This window comes from Coenobita brevimanus, chromosome 52 (assembly GCF_032717465.1).
Source record: "Coenobita brevimanus isolate Jiangsu-jjx chromosome 52, ASM3271746v2, whole genome shotgun sequence".
Lineage (NCBI taxonomy): Eukaryota > Metazoa > Arthropoda > Malacostraca > Decapoda > Coenobitidae > Coenobita > Coenobita brevimanus.
The window spans coordinates 9,184,124-9,206,015 of record NC_137005.1 but is presented as its reverse complement, the minus strand read 5'-3'; the positions used below and the strand labels follow the sequence as shown (position 1 = coordinate 9,206,015).

General features: G+C 40.5%; 2 protein-coding genes across 2 annotated transcripts; one reads left to right on the top strand and one right to left on the bottom strand.

The window, feature by feature from the left end:
- Nucleotides 1-3,756: 3,756 nt before the first annotated feature.
- Nucleotides 3,757-11,722, bottom strand: LOC145400454 (trypsin eta-like). The gene is made up of 7 exons (XM_080272968.1): nt 11,701-11,722; nt 8,778-8,836; nt 7,303-7,403; nt 5,959-6,118; nt 4,670-4,783; nt 4,226-4,369; nt 3,757-3,909 (listed from the first exon to the last, which is right to left on the bottom strand). Exons 1-7 carry the CDS (start codon nt 11,720-11,722, stop codon nt 3,757-3,759), a joined length of 753 nt encoding a protein of 250 aa, XP_080129094.1.
- Nucleotides 11,723-11,873: 151 nt separating this feature from the next.
- On the top strand, nt 11,874-15,547 carry LOC145400453 (uncharacterized). Its single transcript, XM_080272967.1, has 4 exons — nt 11,874-11,897; nt 12,571-12,794; nt 14,000-14,213; nt 14,813-15,547. The coding sequence occupies exons 1-4, from the start codon at nt 11,874-11,876 to the stop codon at nt 15,545-15,547; spliced, it is 1,197 nt and encodes a 398-aa protein (XP_080129093.1).
- Nucleotides 15,548-21,892: the final 6,345 nt, after the last annotated feature.

Below are 21,892 nucleotides of genomic sequence, written 5' to 3'. Positions count from 1 at the left end.
ATGCAAATCTCCAGAACAGTGCGAGAAATAGAGCTAGAATATCTTGAGTATATCTAAAACTGTGCTATCTCTCCAGAATACTGTTGTTGTCTTTTTTTTTAGCAAAACATTAAAAACTATGGCTAAATAGAAATAACTATCTCTAAATCTAGCAGAAAGCGTTATATTGGCAAGACTGCGCTATCCTCACTCTACGGAAAGATCGGAAATATATGTTGTATTATATTTGGCATTGTATATCTGAAATTAATAGGCACTCTGCTTTATAAAGTGAATTGTAATTGCTCTGATTGATTTTTGTACGAAACGAGGCCATATAATTCTACTTTTAAGGCATTCTAGGTATTAAAATGTCACAATGCCTAAAAAGGAAACGCACCCATACTATGTTTGAATTAGTAATTAATGCATTTCATTAACAATACACAGTTTATGAAAATATTACAAAACTCCATTCTCCCTACCCCAATATTACTCCACCCCACCCCGAAATTACCCATCCCACCCAGAACTTTGGATTTTTTATTTTTTATATGGGGAAATTAATTCCCGAGCTAGACCTTGATAGATCATCATAGCCTCTAGGTAACGGGAGAGCACTATCTCTCCCAGTAGGGTAATTACCCAGGCAGGGTGCGAACTTTTGTCCATTTGGTCTCGAGTCAGGCGCTCTACCACTGAGCCACCCTGCCCCCACTCTCCACCCCAAAATTATCCCCCTCCACCCACCCCACTATGAAATTACCCTACTCCGCCCCACCCTACCCACATATTGCCCCACAACACCCTGAAATTACACCACTCTACCCCAACCCATCATGGAATTACCTCACCCCACCCAGATATTATCCCACTCCACTTCATTCCACCCCAAAATTACCCCACTCCACCCCACCCAACCGAAAATTACCCTACTCCACCCCACCCCACTCCAAAATTACCCCACTCCACCCCATCCCACACTGAAATTACCACACTCCACCCACCCCACCCCACCCCATCCAACCCCAAAATTATCCCATTCCACCCTACCCAACCCTAAAATTACCCCACTCCTCTTCCCTCAATCTCAAATACCCCACTTCACCCTACCCCACCCCAAAATTATCCCAGTCCACCCCACCCCACCCCACCAACATCAGACCACTTATCCACCTACTGAGAGCTTACCTGGATAGTGCTTCATGGAGTAATATGACAACACTTCACTTGGACCTAAAGAATATTGCCCCAACACTTTCACAACCTACATATAGCTGACACAGGATCCTCTGGGTTGTAATGACAGTGTGGATACCTATGGAGGGCTGAGAGATAATCATGTTTATCAAAGGGTTGGTCACCTAGATCAGGCAGTCATGGTGGTAAATGCACACTGCCTGGATGCACCTACCTCAGTTCCTCCACTGACTGTGCCCAAAGGGGCATAGAAGTGCAGGGGAGTGCCAGCTCTGACCAATATAAAGCCAGGAACAGCTTCATCTATACTCTTTTCACTATTCAATGACATTAACACTAGAATATGGCACTACTCGAGAAAATCTATCTATAGCCCGACGCCCTAATCCCACAAAGGAGGCCGCAGACAAAATGCCTCCAAGTCGCTCTGTCACCCATCATTTGACTACCCTCCCCTCAACTCACTCCCCCCTCCCTCATATACTTCTCAACTCCATCCCTCCACCTCATCCTCAGTCTACCCCTCCCTCTCCCTCCCTCCACCTCACCTACATACACCCTCTTAGTCAGTCTTTCATTCTCCATTCTCTCCACATGTCCAAATCGCCTCAGTGTATTTCTCCTAATCTTCTCAACCACATCCACATCCACCCCACAATGTTCCTTCACATCTTCATTCATCAACCTGTCCCTCCATGTCACTCCACATGCTCCTCTCAAGTAACTCATTTCCACTTCTCTCACTCTTGACTTGTTCCCCTCTTGCAAGATCCACGCCTCGCTTCCATACGTCGGGGTAGGGATCTCAATACTATCATGTAAAGACTTCTTAACTTCCATACTCACCTCCCTATTTCTCATCACTGCTTTCAGTGAACCAACAACCTTCCCTCCCTGCTGTACCCTTTCAAGCACTTCATCCTCCAAAGTTCCATCCTTACTCATCACACTACCCAAGTACTTGAATGCACTCACATTCTCCATACCCTCACCATCCAACCTCACTGTACATTCTGTGACTTCATTCCTCTCAAACACCATAACTTTACTCTTGTTTACATTAACTTTCAGATTCCTCTTCCTACACACTGTCCCAAATTCATTCACCAAACCTTGCAACTCCCATCCATCTTCACTCAACAATACTGTATCATCAGCAAACAGCAACACTGGAATCTTCCAAATCTCACCCTCATTCATTAGAGCCACTCCCACATCCACTGCCCTACCTTGCACCTCCATTACAACCCCATCCACGCATATATTAAACAGCCATGGAGACATCACACAACTCTGTTTCAGTCCCACACTGAGATCAAAGAACTCACTCAGCTCACCATCCACTCACACAGTAGCCCTAGCTCCTTCGTACATACTCTTCACAGCACTCAACAATTTCCCCTCCACTCCATATATTCTTAATACCTTCCACATACCTTGCCTATCTATTCTGTCATAAGCCTTCTCCAAGTCCAAGAAGGCAGCATACACTTTCTTTCCTTCTCTAGATACTTCTCCACTAAACATCTTAGAACAAATATCTGATCTACACACCCTTTTCCCTTCCTAAATCCCCCTTGTTCTTCTCCAACTAGCTCCTCTGTCATATGCCTAACCCTATCAATGAGTATTCTACCATATATTTTTCCGGTCACACTAAGAAAGGCAAATACCCCTATGGTTACCAATACTGTACTTCTCTCTCCCCTTTTCTTTTGTATAAAGGAACAATTATCCTGATTTCCAGTCCTCTGGAACCCTTCCCTCTTCCCAAGCCAATCTACACAACTTCCATATCCACTCGAGAAAAGGTGCTGTTTAAAAAATCAGAAGTGTATAATTGTCTTTTTCTGCCACTAAGGAGTGTGAAATAACCCGCGAAATGGCAGAAATTTATGCCAGTTAAGGTGAATCAACTACAGTGACCCACCCTTTCCACTTCCTTTGAATCCATATCCACCTTCTCTCATCTTCTTTTGTTTTGTCCCTGAACTGCCATCCATCCCTTCTCCCCTCCTTCACCATCCTCTGCTTTCCCATCCTCCCTTCCCAGATGACCCTCACACTTCCTCTCCACATCCCAATATCTACACAAACTTCTTCAAGGTATATCTTCTCAATGACCACTACTTTCCACCTCTACTCTTGACTTAATCTTCCCCCAGCCTCCCTCTCCCATTTCCCCTTGATAGCTCACTATAGGTGATCATCTGTCAATGAACCCACCACCACTTCACATTACTGGGACAATCTTTTTATATCTCTCAGCTTTCAGTCCTTTTGTCTTGCTTGACAAAATGAATAAATACACAAATATAAAGAAAGGCAGATAAATAGGGGTACATGTTGATATGCATTATTAGTGCTATTGAAACTTTTATTATACAGCATATATGACCTTGGACACTAAACCTGGAGACAATTGTGTTTCTTTCTTCAATCAGTCAAGAAGGCAAAGCAGGTGTAGATGCCAAACTTGTACTAGGAATGGAAGAATCATACCCACATATGAAATGGCTTACTGGATGATATAACTGCTACAGCACTTCTTTGACAGTTTTCAGCCTACCTTCCCCTCTACATGGGTACATAGTTGTGTTTCTCTATCCAGTCACTGAAGTAGGCAACGCGAGTGTAGACGCCAAACTTGAGGGGCTCACCACACCCATCACCCCATGACACCACACCCTGCAGGAGCCCATCACAAACCAGGGGCCCACCGCTGTCACCCTGCACATTACCATCATCATCATTATTATCATCATCCAGACTTATTTCCATAAACAAAAGCACAGATCATTTCCATACTTACCCTCACCACTGTTACCTGTCACCCTGTGGGCAGATACACATATCACATTCCAAACTAGGAGGTTCTTAAAGCTAATTTAAATTATCCTTCAGTTGTCATAATAAAATAAGACTCAAACAAAAAAGCCTTCATTGTAGGGAAGAGACTGACTTTAACTGATTGCTAGGATTTTTCTCAGACGAATGCACTTGCACCTGGTTATAACGCACACTCTCTCCCTCTTTTCCAACCTACCGCACAGGCATCGTGCCCTCCTGTAGGGTATCCGGCACACATCATGGTGGGAGCAATGAATCCCCAGTAAGCGTCAGCACAGTTACCTTGATCCACCACCGGAACCTCAGCAGCCATCAGTACATTGGAAAGTGGTCCACCCTCCTGCACAACACACACACACACACACATAGTTAGGGGCTATTAGAGTTGTTGTCATCATCATCATCATCATCATAGCTTAGCCATCTTTATAAAGTCTGCTTGCACCTTGAGTGATGATACATAGCAGCATCCCTATGGCAATCCGAGGAGGGGACTGAGGATTTGGCAATGTAAGAGGTGTAAAGTGTAGGTGGCATGGAAGTGCAAAAGGGATGCAAAGCAGTATGAACATAAAAAATTTAGGATAGAGATGTACAGTATGACATGATGGTGTTCAGTGTGGTGAGAGGGTTAGCATACCTGTGTAGATCCCCAACCAGAGACAGTGCACTGCTGAAGTACTTCTGGGTCATCATCCTGCTCAGGAACCTTCACTGCCTCCACCCCTGATCCCAGCTCCAGTGCCTCAGATACCTGTATTAACATAACATTACAAGTGCCAAACCAACTTACAGAGGTGCCTAACTTGATCACATACAGTTGCCAAACACAAAAATCTCCAGAAAATAAGTTAAAATTGTTATAACACTGCTGAAAATTGCAAATACGTATCTCTAAAAAACATATATATATATTCCAAAATGAAAAAAACTATCTTTGATCTACTTAAAAAATTGCCAAGTTGGCAAAACTACATACTGTACTATGCATCCTATCATCATTTAATCTTTTATACCCTGATCAAGACCCCACAGGCAGAGGACTAGATATTCACTCTAGATGTTTATGGTGATAGTGACCAATTGCTTACCATTGTGTAGCATTATGAGAGCAAAAAACACCAGTCACTCCTTGGACTCACCCCATTATGGACCACATCTAGCTAGAGCACCATAACCCACTAGACCACAACATACCACACCTGTTTAACCTACACAACTCCATCTGTAAGCATCTCTTATTTTAAGTAAACGATATCTTCCAAAATATCAGCTACATTCATACAACTGTTATTGGAAAGTGGGGGAGGCCAATCAGCATTACAGGTAGCAACAGAACTTTAATATTATTTGTAATTTTGTTGTAATTTACTGAGGCTTTGAAAAACTGAGAGAATGTGAAGAGACAGCAACTTTAAATGAAGACTTGATAGTATCACACTTGTACAATCATATCCATCACACTTGCATCAGTGTATACTGTTTATCTTTCATTACTGTAAAGCTTTATTTGACTGCAGGTCACAGTGCTGATGTACAGAGATATCATTCAGTTTATCACAACTGTAATTACAGCATCTAGACAGGAGAGCAGAATAATACAGCTATACCTAAATTTCAGGTCATAAATGGTAATCCATGCAACTTATTAACCAAATCTGTACCATATACATTATACTGTATATTCAGAATAAGGCAACTGTGGTACTTGTGAGGCCCTAATTTAAATGAGTAATAAAAGTGTCCCTCAACCTCTCCTTCCTCCCCTGAAAGGAAGATGGTGGATTGCAGGAAATGGATAACTTCGGTATGCAGTTCAATGAGTTTATGTCCAAATGATCCTGGAATGACAACAACAGCAACATATTACCTAACTCATGCACCGTGTATCCAAAGTAAAGGAACTGTTTTGGTAGGTGGTGGACTCACCCTCAGCAGTGCTATGTCGTTGACTGGTATGGCAGTGTCCGGGAACCAATAGAAGAGTTCGTACACCTGGATTTCCGCTACACTAACGTTGACCTGGCCTGGGGGTGGGGCAGTGAAGTCATGGGCACCCACCACTACATGGAACCGGTCAGTGTTCCACCTGGTGGGGGAGGGGGGAAAGGAGACATGGCCACATTAAAAATCAAATTAAGGAAAGGAATACTTGATGCATTTGTACTTATCAACAATGAGATCCAGCTCAATCCTTGTGCCACAGTAACTACAAGGTTTTCAAACTTTTTTTCTTTCCAAGTAAGGTAATCTATCTGTCTATATCTGGGTATCTCCAGGTAATGTGCCATAATTCAACCTATGAAGGACCCCTTTGGCTGAAAGGATTAAAACAGCCTCAATCAACCCTTTACTACACAAATTATTACAATTCTCCTATCTTATTCATCCTAACAATGGATTACTTTATTAGGCTCAAGATGGACTCCTCACAGTGACAGGGTTAAGCCAGACTAGTACAGTATGACTACACTATAAAGACCTGTACTTTGTCACTGATGGACCTGGGCTGACTTCTTGGAAGGCAGGCAGTCCTCATTATGCAGTAAGTCAGAGATACAGTAACTTTCAAAATTTGAAATGTTTTCATACAACAGGGGGAAACTACCAAATCAGATTTATAAGTGACAGTGGCACTTGAGTAGGTGGTCTTTTTGTAAATTACCATGGACCATAAAAGAGCAGACATAATGGGACTTACTGTAAATGAAGTGTCATACCAAGGTCCTGTTAGAAGAATAAATCTCAGGCTAGTATTTTTACTGGCAATGGAGACTCAACAGAATTTCATCTTTATCAATTTATTTCTGCATAGGGTGCATTAATATTGTAATCTCTTTATGGTATTTATGCCATCCATATTGACAATAATGCATGGGTATCCTACAGGAAAGTATCAACCCGACAGATGCGATGTACATCATGCTGTATGGTGGAAAACTTGTAGCTGCAACATACATCACATGAGCAAGCTTTTCTTGAAACAGGCAGACTACATATTTCTCCCATCTGTCCTCACTACTTCACCATGGCTGAACTCAGGTAACTAATGAACTCACTTGTTTTTCTTATACTTTTCCATGCACTCTTTCATTTCATATGAGCAAAAATTATTTTTGAGAAAATCTTTTCCCATTTTTTTGTGCATGGGGGGTTGACCAGGAAACCTAATGCCACAGTTGTTGGGTTAAGATATAGCATGCAAAATACCTTGTAAATCACTAAGGAAAAGTGTAAGAAAGACTCCTAAATTGTGGATGGAGTGTGACTTACCCAGAGACACAGTGAGCCGCAGTCAGGACGTGGTGTTCCGATATGACTGCACCACCACAGTGGAATTTGACTTCACCACTCGAATTCATGTAGATAGCTACCTGCCATACCACACAAGCATGTATTTACAGTCAGTCTTCACAGGATGTGTTATGGCAATAGCACTTTCAGCAACACATAATTTACTGACATATGAAGAGCACAAGAAACACACTAACTTGTGACTTAAAACAACTTTAAAATGAAGCATGAATAATTTGAAATGAATAATAGTTAATTCATCAGCAATGCATTTAGAAAACAACTTCAAGTGAAACGACTGTAAACAAAGACTAACCACATTATGAGCTTAAAGTAATTTGTAAGTCATCACTGATGTAGAACAGTTTTCATGCTGATTTATTTATTTATTTATTTTTTTATGAGCAACGTTGGGTCTGGTTAGTACTCGGATGGGTGACCACCTGGGAACACCAGATGCTGTTGGCATCCCTACGTCAAGTGGGGTTGGTGGAGGATTAGTGCCCCTCCCTGTAAAACAATTAACTCTAAGCCCTTGGCCACCCTGTCTGGGATATATGGCGTCTGGCAATGAATGAATGAATGAATGACTCTGGGCATAGGCTTCACAGCCTGGTCCCAAGGCCCAGTAGTCCTCCTACATATCATACACCTCTACATGTCACCACTTTGGCGCTAACACCCACCGTCCATACTGAATACATGCTAGGGCTGTCTCATACACGACTGGTGTGTTGGTATTAGCGGGGGTATTTTTACGACATGTCGGCGGGTCTTCTGGTAGATTGGTAAAGTCTGCCTGTTATGAAATTCAAATCCTTAAACTGTTCCCTACCCCAGCGGGGATTTGAACCTGGGTCCGGTAGGACCGCAGGCCACCTCTCTACCAACTGAGCTACGGCCTCCCCCATATTAATCATGACAGAGTCATGATTAATATGAAGCTGATTTCTCAATAAAAATTATGCATTTTGGTACTACATGACAATTTCCAAGGCAAATAGTAAAAGTTAGTCCAGTACAGTGATTTAAAACTGTGATAAAGGGCAGAAAAAGGGACTGGGGAGATATGGTGTGAGATGTAACACAGGATGAAAAATACACACTGTGCAGCATCTGTTAAACAATGAACCAAGGTAATTGCAATTGATTCACATAATCTGTATGGCTGGTTGATCCTCAGTGTACTGAAGAGGGATTCTTCACATGGTGAAGGCTGCCCAGAGATATTAGTGCCACCATGTGAAGTCCTTCTCTGTTCCCCAAAAGAAGAATGCTGGAGAGCAGTAGAGGTGTAGCTTCAACCTGCAGTCTCCCAGGTTTATGTCTAGATGAGCCTGGGGCTACAACAGCATCATCATCATCATCTAAGAAAGCTATGTGGTTTACAGCACACACACAAATGCTTACACATACCTACTGACTCACGTATCTCTTAACATGACCCAACTCACCATGTAGGGTAGAGAGCCAGGTTCCACCTCAGAGCCTCCCACAATTCTTCCACCAGGCCCTGCAACACCACACTATGTATACACATCCACACACACATCACAGTAGCCATTTACCTCCAATACAGTCATTATGGTGCATCAGAACACAAAAAAATATCACCAGGAAACAGACCCTCATGATAATTAACATGACTCCAGAAAGTGACCATCATCATCTTGACCTCTTTTGCATGGCTTCATTCATGGAAAATTTCTTGTAACTGTAATCACTGTTTCACTGGGCAATGTCACCATTTCTCCTTCTTTCCTTCTTTTGTGTTTTCCTGTTTTATCTCTGAGCTCTACTTGCATCATTAATTAGTAGAATACTTTAGAATGATGATGATAATGTAACTATTTACTCTCCAAATATAATATTGTTTGAAAAGCATATGGTGAACTTGCATTGACTGTACTACATATACAAACACTGTACCTAAATGTCTTACCCATAGAAGGACTGCATGATGCTAGCGCCAGTAAAGCAACAAAAATAATAAAACAAAAGCCACAGGAAGAAATAATTAAAACAGATGGAGAGCTGGGTGTCATGATGGCTACAGGGCACTTCTCACACTGGAGGGAACAATGACACATGAAACACTCATCCTTGTGCCCTGAAATATGCTCTTATCACTCTAGTTAATATGGCTGCAGCAGATTTGTACGGGACTTCCTCCATGTACTCTCAAGAGATGTGATAATAACAGTATTCACTTCTAATGGTAAAATACAGATAAATGTAGAAATAAATTACAAGGACAAAAGAGGTAATAAATGATAATGACTTGGCATTCTGCATCATCAGGCATCATGTGTTACATTCCCAGGTGAAAACAGATAACAAGGCAACTTATTATGTCGAGAAGAGTACAGTAAACAAGTATAGGAGGGGAGGATGGGCACAACAAGAGGTAAAGAACAGAAACTTGGAGAGAAGGGGCAAAAGGAGAAAGAAAGAATAGAGAAGATAAGATGGATAGAGACAAGACGAAGGGTGGGAAGAGAGAAAGAGAGAGGTAGATGAGAGGGGTGGAAATGAAACAAGAAGGGAGGAAAAAGGAAGAGATGAGATGGAGATGAGGAAAGGAAAGAAGAAAAAGAAAGAGAACATAAGATGGGAGGGCTGAAGACAATAGGAGAGGAGAGGAGAGGAGAGGAGAGAAGAGAAGGAAAAATGGGAGAAGGCAAGATGTGTGGAAATGAGACAAGAGGTGACAAGAAAAAGGATAAAGAAATGAGAGGGATGGAAATGAAACTAGAGAAAAAGATAAGGACACAAGACGGGAGAGGAAAGGGTGAGATAGTGTTAGGAAGTGTAAGGAGGGGAAAGGGTGGAGTAGCATGGGATGCGGGGAAGAGTGGAGTAGCGTGGGCTGTGGGGAAAAGTGGAGTGGCGAGGAGTGTAAAAGTGTAATGTGTGGTAAGGGATAGGGGGGGTGAGGAGAGGATGTTGTGGGAGAATAGGGGGAAGCATGGGGCAAGGTGGGGTTGTGTGATGAGGAGTGGAGTGGAGTGGAGTGGATTACAGTGGAGTGGAGTGGAGTGGAATGGAGAGGAGTGGAGCAGAGTGGAGTAGAGTGGATTAGATTGGATTGGAGTGGAATGGAGTGGAGTGGAATGGAGTGGTGTGGTGTGGTGTGGAGAGATGTGATGTGATATGGTGTGGTGTGATGTGGTGTGGTGTAGTGTGATGTGGTGTGGTGTAGTGTGATGTGGTGTGGTGTGATATGGTGTGGTGTGATGTGGTGTGGTGTGGTGTGGTGTGGTGTGGTGTGGACTGGGCGATGTAGTGTGGTGTGGGAAGACGTGGGATGGGGTAGAGAGGTGTGGTCTGGTGTGGTGTAGGACAGGGTGATGTAGTGTGCTGTGGAGGGAGGTGGGATGGGATGGAGAGAGATGGTGTGGGGTGGGGAGATGCGGGAATGGACAATGTGGTGTGAGAATGTGTAGTGTGGTGTGGAGTAGAACTGTGGTGTGGTATGGGGAGAATAACACTTCCAGTTATGTAATCAGGACAGTTGAGGAATTGATATGTGCAAGAGCAGGCAAGGGAAGAAGAGTGATTGAAAGGATTGGGGATTGCAATAAACAAAACAGTTAGTGAGACTTAACCATCCTATGCAGAAATCCTTGGAAGGGGTATCAGTGATACTGATTGATTGACAGACAAGGAAATGTATAATTAATAACAGATAAATATTAGACTGACAGACATGCTATACATACAGAGAAAATGGCATCTATATGGTTGTAAATAGCAATATTGTCTTCAGGAAAATTAGTATAGAATAACAGTTATATATGCAAAACACAAATCTAATTAAAAAATATAATTGAAATGCATATAATTAACTCTTATTTACCATCATAAAAGCAAATCCCCTGATAAGTAGTATGGCAAAGCTAACAATAATGAGTCACCTGTTTTCTACCAGACACAGCAGAAATTCTGAATTATCATCAACATCGTCACTAACAATACTATCAGTCCCACTTACCATATTATAGTCTGCAAAAATAACAGACTATACGATCAACTGACAAAAAAAAAGTATAGAAATAGCTCATCACCTACCCACACAACATATAAATACAGTATTTTAACAAGTACACAGAAAAAATAAATAAATAAATAAATAAAAATAAAATTAACACAGTAACTACAACTAGGCACTGAACATAATAAGCAACATGAGATGCTGACATTAATGGTTATGGACTGATGTATTGACACCTGAGTGATAACAAAATACCCAGGCTTGATTAATCTTATCAAAGTATGATAAGACAGGAAAGGCGCGTACGTCACATCCAAGTGGTGTACAAGGTGCATGCCCACAACACATTCTCACTTGTGTTTTACCCACAGGAAGTCACTTACACTTCTCAGTGATCTTGTCCATCAATAGTCAAAATATTATATGCACTATTTAACCTCAACAGTTTTATGTTATGAAATTTTTGTATTACAGAGCTTTGTAACATGTGTAGTTAAGAGTGGCTAAAGAAGTACCCACAAATATTACAAAATATATAGGTATTAAACTGGTCACCATGGACACTTCATATAAGAAAAGTGTTTGGCTGATTGGTGTGATTGGATTCAGCATTTTACATATTGTTTTAAGTGATGAAAAAAGTGTAACAATCTGCAGACAAGAATCAAATGCAGAAGGTGATGTGATAGTGAAATGTTCATGTCCCTCTACAGAAGGTGTAAGTTTAATGAAGTTCCTATTATGGCACCTTCTCACATTATCTTTTAGAATTCACACCACATGACTTAAGCAACTTGCTAGAAAAAACAAGAGGAAATGTACAAAAAAGTACAGTATGTAGTCCGTCAACATCCTGGTGCAAGAGTATGAAAAAGAAAAAAACTTTACTTACTCAGCTTATGTGCAGCATGAATTATCATCATCATCATCACCATCATCATCATGACACATTTTCCCATATTACTTAAGGTAGTAGTAGCAGTAGTAGCAGAAATATTATGTAGCCCCAGTTTCATCTGAAATGTGACCCCAGTGGGCTGCAGGCTGAAGTTACCCTCCTCTTGCATTTCACCATCCTCCTTTCAGGGGATAGGAAGGGTGGTGAGAAATGTTTGCATAACCAGGCAGTGGAGTCCCATGGTTATATCAGTGCCACCACATGTGAAAATGTCCCTCTCTAGCACCATCTTTCTTACTGCAATGAAGTGTATCAATATTCATATCCATTACTACACCTCTCCTCTACCCAACAGACCCTGATAGTACGAGATAAGAGGTTAGTGGTGGGTGGAGGTGGGGAGGTTAATGCCACCCTGCCTTCCAACACCACACACTGGAGTCTGGGTGGATGTCAGGCGGTGCATCTCAGTGGCCCAACTCTGGCAACCTTCCCCGCACTCCGCACTCTCCACCTTCATGACACCACAGTCATCCACCTCGGATATGACTTCTTCATGCAGAGCAATACACCCCTACAGTGAGTGTGTACTAAGAATGTTACTGCTGTTATTGTTGCGATTACCCAAGGCCCATCTGGACATGAACCCAGTGGACTGCAGGCTGACAATGCCTTTTCCCTGCAGTCCACCATCCTCCTTTTGGGAAACAAGGAGTTGAGGGATGTTTGTATAACCAGGCAAATCAGTGTCACTGAATGAAGGCAGCCCTCACCAGCACCATATACTGAAAATGCAAGAAGCACACCACACTACACAATCTCATCTGACAGACAGAAATTCCTCGTAATAGGTTGGCTATACGTTACCAAATGTCATAACTTTTTCCATACAACCAATACTGTAACTTGGAAAACTGCCAACTCAGCTTTACTGGTCTATCTATCTATCTATCTATTGCCAGACGCCTCAATCCTGTATGGGGTGGCCACAAACAAATCGCCTCCACGTCGCCCTGTCCCTCGCCATTTCACTGCCCTGCTCCCAACTCACACCCCCCTCTCTCGTATACCTCTCCACACCATCCCTCCATCTCATCCTCGGCCTCCCCATCCCTCTCCCCCCCCTCCACCTTACTCACATACACTCTCCTCATCAGTCTCTCACCCTCCATCCTCTCCACATGGCCAAACCACCTCAGTGTGTTCCTCCTAATGCTTCCTATCACATCCACATCTACACAACAATGCTCCTTTATATCCTCATTTGTCAGCCTGTCTCTCAATGTGACTCCACAGGCTCCTCTTATATAACTCATTTCCACAGCTTTATTGGTATGAATGGAAATTTCATAGGCATCTTTCCTGCATGTTACTTTGGACTTAATGGCATGAAAGAGTGTAAACAAAGACAACATATTAAGAGGATTTTCTGTACCATCTTCATACAAAATTTTCAAGCAATACAGAGCTCTTTTCAGAATTATTAGGCAGCCCAATGATACATAAATTTAACCTCTTATATCACAAACCATTCTCTTGTTACTGGAACCAGTTACTGTACTATGAAAAAGTATACAGTACTTGAAGCAGATTTAAATTATTCAAAACAGCTTAACTCCCTATAAATACTTGACACTTTCATTACAACACAGCAGACATAGTTGTCCTTAATTGTTTTTGAATAATACAGCCTTAAAGAGACTAAACAAACTTGCAATACTTTCTCATCAAGCTCTGGGGTTCTAGCATTGCAGTTATCTCTTTATATTTCCTTTCTCTTACAGAACACTGAAGTTGTCCAATTCAAGTTTTTCTGAGCTGGAAGATTTCATTAATATTCATGCTCACAAGATTCAGGTCATCACTCTTGACAACATGACCATGAAAGGGACATTTAAACTCCTCATAGCAACACAAGAAGGTATCATCATGGACCGTATAGCTATCACCAACAGCCATATTGATGCACTTGGAGAAATCAACATATCATCAAGATATGTGAGTACCACTTAATTCCTGAGCATCCCCTGAGTTTTTATTTTAGCATACAGTAGTACACTACAGTATTAAAAAACAAAGCCTTGTGTTACTGATGTGGCCCAAAACTCATCTGAACATGAAACTGGGGGACAGCAGGTTGACATTACACTTCTGCAAATCCACCATCATCCTTTGAGGGGAGAGGAAGAAAGTTGAAGGATGACTTGTATAGCCAGATAGCGAAGGCTGCCTGGTTACATCAGTGCCACCATGTGAAAGCATCCCTCTACAGCACACCTTGAACATTTGTTAAATTATTAACTCGGTATAGGACTGAGAAAAAGATCTGAAGTAGGATTACATACTCTCTTAATTAGTCACAGGAGAAGATATCAGAAATGCTACTGGATCCAAAATATGTCCTAAAAATTTTATTTATAAATATCTATCTATCTATTTATCTACCTACTTATATTTATCAATCTATCTACCTATTTGTGTGTGTGTGTGTGTGTGTGTGTGTGTGTGTGTGTGTGTGTGTGTGTGTGTGTGTGTGTGTGTGTGTGTGTGTGTGTGTGTGTGTGTTAAAAATAAAAATTAAAATAACTCTTCTGCAGGTTAAAGAATTTGTGCTGGCCAACAACATTATCAGCAACATCCTGACCAGTGCCATTGTCCATGACTCATCCCACACCCTCATCAAGGATAACACTATTGATAACCTCTCCTTCCTGGCTTTTGATACAACCTCAGAGAACCTCACTCTGACAGGGAACAGCATACAAAACCTGGCATTAGAGGGTCTGGTAATTAACAATGCCACCACACTGATCATCACCAACAACTCCTTCCATCACATTGAAAGATTTGGACTGGCTTGGCTTCGCTCAAAGGACCAGAAAGGATCAATGGTGTTTACACACAACCATTTTTATGAACATGGTAATGGAAGTTTAATTTTCTATTTCAATCTGTACAATAAAAATTTAGTGGTCAATAGCAACACACTACATGCAGCCTCATGCAACTGTAGCATCTTGAGGAATATGACTGAGAGTAACGACACAGTACCAATTGGCTTTAAAATGGATATTTTTCATACATTCAAAAGTACTTCCACCTGTCAGGATGGTATGGGAAAAGAAACTAGTATGACCAGCCTCTGCCACGAAGATGTGAAAACTGGAGAGTGGAACATAGCATTCATTACTATTGTATCAGTAACTGTCTTTGGAATAATGTTGATGTTTCTAGTTAGATATTACTACAGAGGAAGATACAAGAAACTTATCCAGGATAAAGATGAAGACCATGAGTACATGATAGGAGATTGGATTGATGATGCTGAATAATGAAAATGACCTATACAGTATTAACCATAACTGTTACACTTTACTCCCTTGCCCCTCCTAGTGTCTATATTCAGTATCATCATCATCATCTTCATCATCATCATCCAATCAGTAACTTCTACAAAATCTGATGCATTATTGAATCAGCTGTGTCTTACGTATGGTGAACTCAAAACATTCGATTATGACCTTAAAACAAATTATTTTACAAAAATTATGAACATTCAGTGTACATACAATTCCACAAACAGATATAATCTCAATTACAAGTGTCAGATGTGGCTGGAAGAAGTGTAGAAAACTGCTGCCCTAACTGATACTGAAGAGACTCTCTCTCTGTGTACAAAGTGGAAACTTTATGCTTCACGTGTGTAGTGTATTGCTGTATGGTAGTGAAACACAGACAGTAAAAGAGGAAGATGTTTGCATATTTAAGTGAAATGAAATGAGAATGATGAGGTAGATGGATAATGCCACACTGATGGACAAACTGTGTGGAGCATAAAGAGGACACTTGGGCACTGCGAGTGTCATACTCACTTAGGTACTGAGACTGTCATACTATTTTTACTGTAGCTTGACCTAAAACAGCCATCTCTTCACCTTGAATGCATAGCTGTAAAAAATAAATAACAATAGAATATGGGGCCAATCGTGAAGAAGGGCTACTGCAAGGATGTAAAACCAAAACCTTATCTTTTTCTGCCACTAAGCTATGTGAAACATGTTATAAAAGAAGACAAACATTTGGGTCAAGTTAAGGCCAAAGAACTGCTGTAACTGTGGTGAATACATGTGCATTGGTAATCTGTGATGATTTGGACATGTGGAGAGACTTGACAGTACCTGGGTGAAAGAAATGAAATTCTGTATGCACAGTTGAACATGCAAGGCAAAGTCTCTACTGGCAAACCAAAGGAAAGTGTGGGCTGAGATCCTGAGTAGAAACCTCAGTACATGACTTGAATACTGCAGAGTCCATGCAATCTGGAAAGCAGCCAGCAAGTGATAAAAAAAGGTTGATCTACATAGGTATGGAACACTGCCTTACAAAATGTATACAGGTATTTATATGTTTGAACTGTATGAAATGTTTCAGTTGTAAACATTCTCATATGAAGCCATACACAACCTACCTTGTGTTCTGCATCAGCTCTTAACAATTCACTACTTATAAGCAATTATGGAGATCTATTTTTTTTTTTTTTTTTTTTTTAACCTAGAAAATGAGAATCATAATGACTGCTTCATTACTATCTACATAAACTCTGAAACATTTTAAAACTGGCTACATACAGTACAGTAATTTTATATACTGCATTAAAAGACATTTTAACCTTCAAACTCTCTAGTTATTCTTTCTTGCAGTTAAATATTGACTACATAAAATATATATATATATATACTGGTGTATTCTGGTGGTTATGAAGCTATCTTTGTGGTAGGTGAGGGTGCTCACCATCCACTCACTTGATGTAGTGTGGCTCTTGGGTGCCTGCCCTTTCCTCTCTTCCTTCCTTCTTTCCTTCCATCCTCTTCTGTCTTTCTTTCCTTCATTCTTTCCTCTTCCTTCTGTCTATGGGTGACTCAATACTGAGTGACAAGCCAAATGGTTTCCTGTGCACCAGGAAACTATTCACTATGCTGGGTGGTAACCATATAACCAAATTATGGCGCCTGGTGGTTTAATGGGTAATTACGGCACTCCAATCGGATTGAGCTGCTGCAGGTTTATATCCAAGGGATGGTTGTGGTTTAATACTCACGTAATGCCACTCAGGGATAAGTAAGACTGGTCACTCTCATCTTAAATGTCAGTACTGTACCAGCTTGCCCAGACCCGGGCTCCTACGTTCCTCATGGGGCAACACTGGATTAGATAATGAATGAGTGAATGAATGAAACTGTCTGAATGAAAAATGATTTCTGTAATAGGTCTACTGAGATCATATTTTTCAAAAGTTACAATTAATTGTACAAAACAAATATACGAAACTCTCAAAGCAATTACTGTACTTATAAGACATGCAACAAACTTTAAACAGCTCTACTGCAGAATTCTTGCATGGGAAATATTTCTAAAGCACATGAGCAAGAGTCCAACATGTTTTTTCATACTTGTTCTGCATTCATTACCTGCAGCTAATACTAACTACAGTATATGTGATTCATAAATGATATTGTATAAAGTTACAATTCCTCCTTTCCAATACCACTGTGGAAGCCTCACCATCATCCTAGCACTGTACAAATCTAAGCTTTGAATGACTGGATAAAACTCACATCATACAGCTGTTTTTATATGCCCTGGCTTATTTGAATGACAGTCTGGTAAACAGCACGTTAAACTTGCCCTTCTGCAGTCCACAATCCTACATTTGAAAGATGAGGTTCAGGGATGTCTGCGTACCCAGGCAGTGAGGCTGGATGGTTATATCAGTGCCTCTGTGCGGAGGCATCCCTCTCCAGCACCATGCACACACCAGATTCATTGTAATCCAAGATCCAAACTTTTAGGAATTATTATCATAATTGTCTGCCTACGTAAAATAAAGCAAGATACATCAATACTACAATTTAATACTGCAAAAATGAAAATCATATTGCTTCAATACATACTGAATTTTCCTAATACAGTATAAATACCATGTCATTAAAGAAACTAATAAAAGAGATCAGATTAGCTACATTTTCAATTTTCTTAGCACAAATAATGATTAAACATAATGGTATACAACTTATATGGAGTTGTGGGGGAATCACTTGCTGACCACTAAATATTCCCCCCATCTTCATCCCAGAGATCTTTCTACTTACCGTACATCAAGAAACACAGCCATTTAGCGATGATAAGAACTGAATATTAAATTACTATATGGGAGTAACTCGTACCACTTTTCGTTCTAACCATGTTATAGCCCATTCTCATCTCCACGTCTTGCACTGCTGTTTTACCTTACAGTCTAGCACAGTTGCTTATTTACTGTATTATATGGAAGATGAACTGACACAAAACCCACAAACTGACTTAAACTGCATGTACAAATAATATAATACAACCCATGAAGTCATACTGAATCATGATGGAACCATCCCTGGCAAGAAAGAACAGACAACCAAATAAATTACTATGTATCTTAAGTCTCCAGCACCAGGTTTATACAATCTGTCATCAGTGGAACAATGCTGAGCGATGGTTGCACAGAACACCGACTATCAAAATGATGGATGAATTATCAAACAGATCAAAGCAGTATGGTCATTTGCAGTACAGTAGCTGACAGAATGTGTGAAGACTACTGGTCGAGTGAAATATATCATGAGGCACTGATGTTTATTAACAAATATATATATAATTAGTATAGGTTACAAAAATGTGTTAAAAATAACAGCAAGATAAGTGGTCTAACTGCATAATATGCTGTTTTCCTGCTTATATCAAATAAAATGCAGGTATATGCAGTTCCGATAAATAAAATTATAAAATCTGATTAAACCATGGAAATCATCACATGCTTTTTACTTTATCTACCTTTATTTTACCATTTAAATATTAAAAATTATAATAGTTTGTTAAATTTCTACAATAAAATAGTTCATCATATACAGTATAGCACTGAAAAAGGCAAGTACCAGTGTCATGAGTTTGACCATTTTAGTGGTTGTGGTACACCATAGAGTCATATTCAGGCAAACATCACAAAGAGGAGAAGGAAAACAGCTCACACAATCCCTGTATGTTGCAAAAGATGACTAAAAGAAGTGGCCGTGGCACGGGAGAAACCATCATTCTATCCCACTTCTAGCACCTGAAGATGACTCACCCACATGATGACATTGACTTGGTTTTTCTTGCAAGAATTATCAGGTTAAAAAGACTTGTGTAACTAGCTTTGAAAAAAATAAATAAATAAAATTACTGATCCTTGGATTGCCCTTTGGATTGCTATTGCTCAAAGATGTCCTTATGCGATGACAGCTATAAGTTTTATGGGTTTCAATGTATTTTCCATGTGCGTCACTGACATAGTGTGAGCTCAGCTTGGGATTACAGTATTAAACACTATGTACATGAACTTATGTAAACTGTTCTCAGTGAGCTTTTTCTTGCCAAAGGGCTCCCAGGAGTTAACAATGGTGATGTTACGGCATGCAAGACAACCCATATCACAACAATGCAGCAAAAGAGTACAGCATCTTAGCAGGACAATACTGTATCCCTTATCATGCTCCTCGTACAGTAATTGACATAACCTCATCATAAGTAGCATCCTTGGTTAACCAATTTAAAGATATTTACCTCTATCTGTGGTACTGATGATGGTTATGACTTCTAATCAGCTATTCTTGGAAGGATGTTTTATACGGAAATGAAATATTCAAGGGTATCAATCTTCTCTCTGACTCATTTTTTCACACCTCTTTAGGCTGCCACTCTTGCACAGATGATATACACATCATCCACTCTAAAATGTGTATCCCAATCACAGTTAACCAATTCACTAAGATGACATATTTTGCATTTAATTCTTCCCATATCCAAACTACTTTATTTATCATTGGATGGGCATTTCAGCCTAAGGTATTAGATATAGTCTTCCTCGATTCTCTCAGTATAAAAGGTCTACCCTAAGTTAACCTAAACTGCCTTATGGTAATATAATCTACAATGCCACTGGAATGAAAAGGTTAAACTATTCACCTGTTTGTTTATAAAAGCTCCAACATACTTGCATGCACTGACCTGGTTGCCTAATAACAATTCTCCATGCTGCTTGATCTCTTGCAGTCTCACTAATCAGTCCTTTATCTGTGAGGTCTCACTCTAGGACCTAATCCCTGGTCTTTTTGGTTTATCTCTCGCAACTCTATCCCTTCAACATTCATACGTATCAATGTTCAATGATATCTCAGCAGAATAAATACGTGGTAACGCAGTACCTGCCTATGGTTCAGACTGTGCAATTTCGATCATGGTAATATTTACTATAATTCATTATTATTCATTTCATCAACAATCTCATAAACACTAGCCAGTGCATTACAGCAGATGAAATATATCAGTCATATATAAGTAGGTCTCTTGACTGTTTGTCACAGACTTCTGGATGAGCATGTAAACAGTAAATATTTAAAACTGAGGCTGTATAGCTGCCCATTTTTGTACCATATAACAAACTGAACTAAAAGACTTAAGGTCAAGGGAGTACTTGGGAGTATTCTTACCTGATTTCTGTGCACCTGATAATGTGCTGTAGCTATAAGGTATGAATAAACATTACAAAATTAACAAAATAATATCAGGTTACTGCAGAATATTAGCTGTGCTATAAAGCGATTGTACTTGAGTACTAGCTGCACAATTACAAACCCTCATTACCTGAATACACTAAGCAGCTTTCTTTCATTTCTGTGGCACCCTCCAAATCTAAGTAGAACATTACACAAAGGGATTCCTGGGTCATTCTATGAAAATGTCAACCTTTAGTGTTAATCTCAGAATTGATCAAAAATATAAAAATTATATATCACTTTTAAAGCTTAAACACTGAATTTTAAGAATAACTGCCTACTGAGAGTGAGGCATTGAAAAATGTCATACCATGTCACTGAAGAAAAATTCATACTGAAATCAGTGATTTTCTTATCATCACTGACCAGATTCTGTCACACAGGTTACATGCATAGCGTGAGGAACGTTACCAGAAAAAGACGTAATTTTTCTTACGCACAACTTTAAACAAGTAACCACTGCAGTTACACTGAATTCAAGGTGAGATGGGTGGGTACAGTGGGAGGGTTGGATGAGTTGATGTCATGGATGGGAATGTTGGGTGAGCAGGGTGGGTGGCATTCGTAGGTGGGGAAGGTGGGTGGCTGTGGTTGGTGGGCAAGATAGGTTGTCGGAATGTGTGGGTCGCCAGGGGGTGTGGTGACACGATGGGTTGCCAGGGTGGCTGAGAAGATTGTGTGGCTGGGGTGCTCTGCATGGGTGGTTGGGGTGGTGAGAAGGGTGGGTGGGCAGGTTCAGAGTGGGTAAATGAGTTGGGTGGCATTGTTAGATGAGCTTGGTGGGAGGCATTTGTGGGTGGGCAGGGTGCATGGCTGAGATCAGTTTGGTGGGTGACACAGGAGGATGGGAAGGGTGAGTGTTGGACGGGTTGAGTGAGAAGGTGGATATGCAGATGGGTGGATATGTGGTTCCCCACATGACAAGGCAGGGGTGAGACTTCTAAGAATAGTAGTCACATAACTTGTCACTGTTAACTGGATTTTGGCACATCGCTTAGAAGACGAATAAATATTTGAAATAAAATTCTAAACAGCAGGGTCATTCTATTGAAA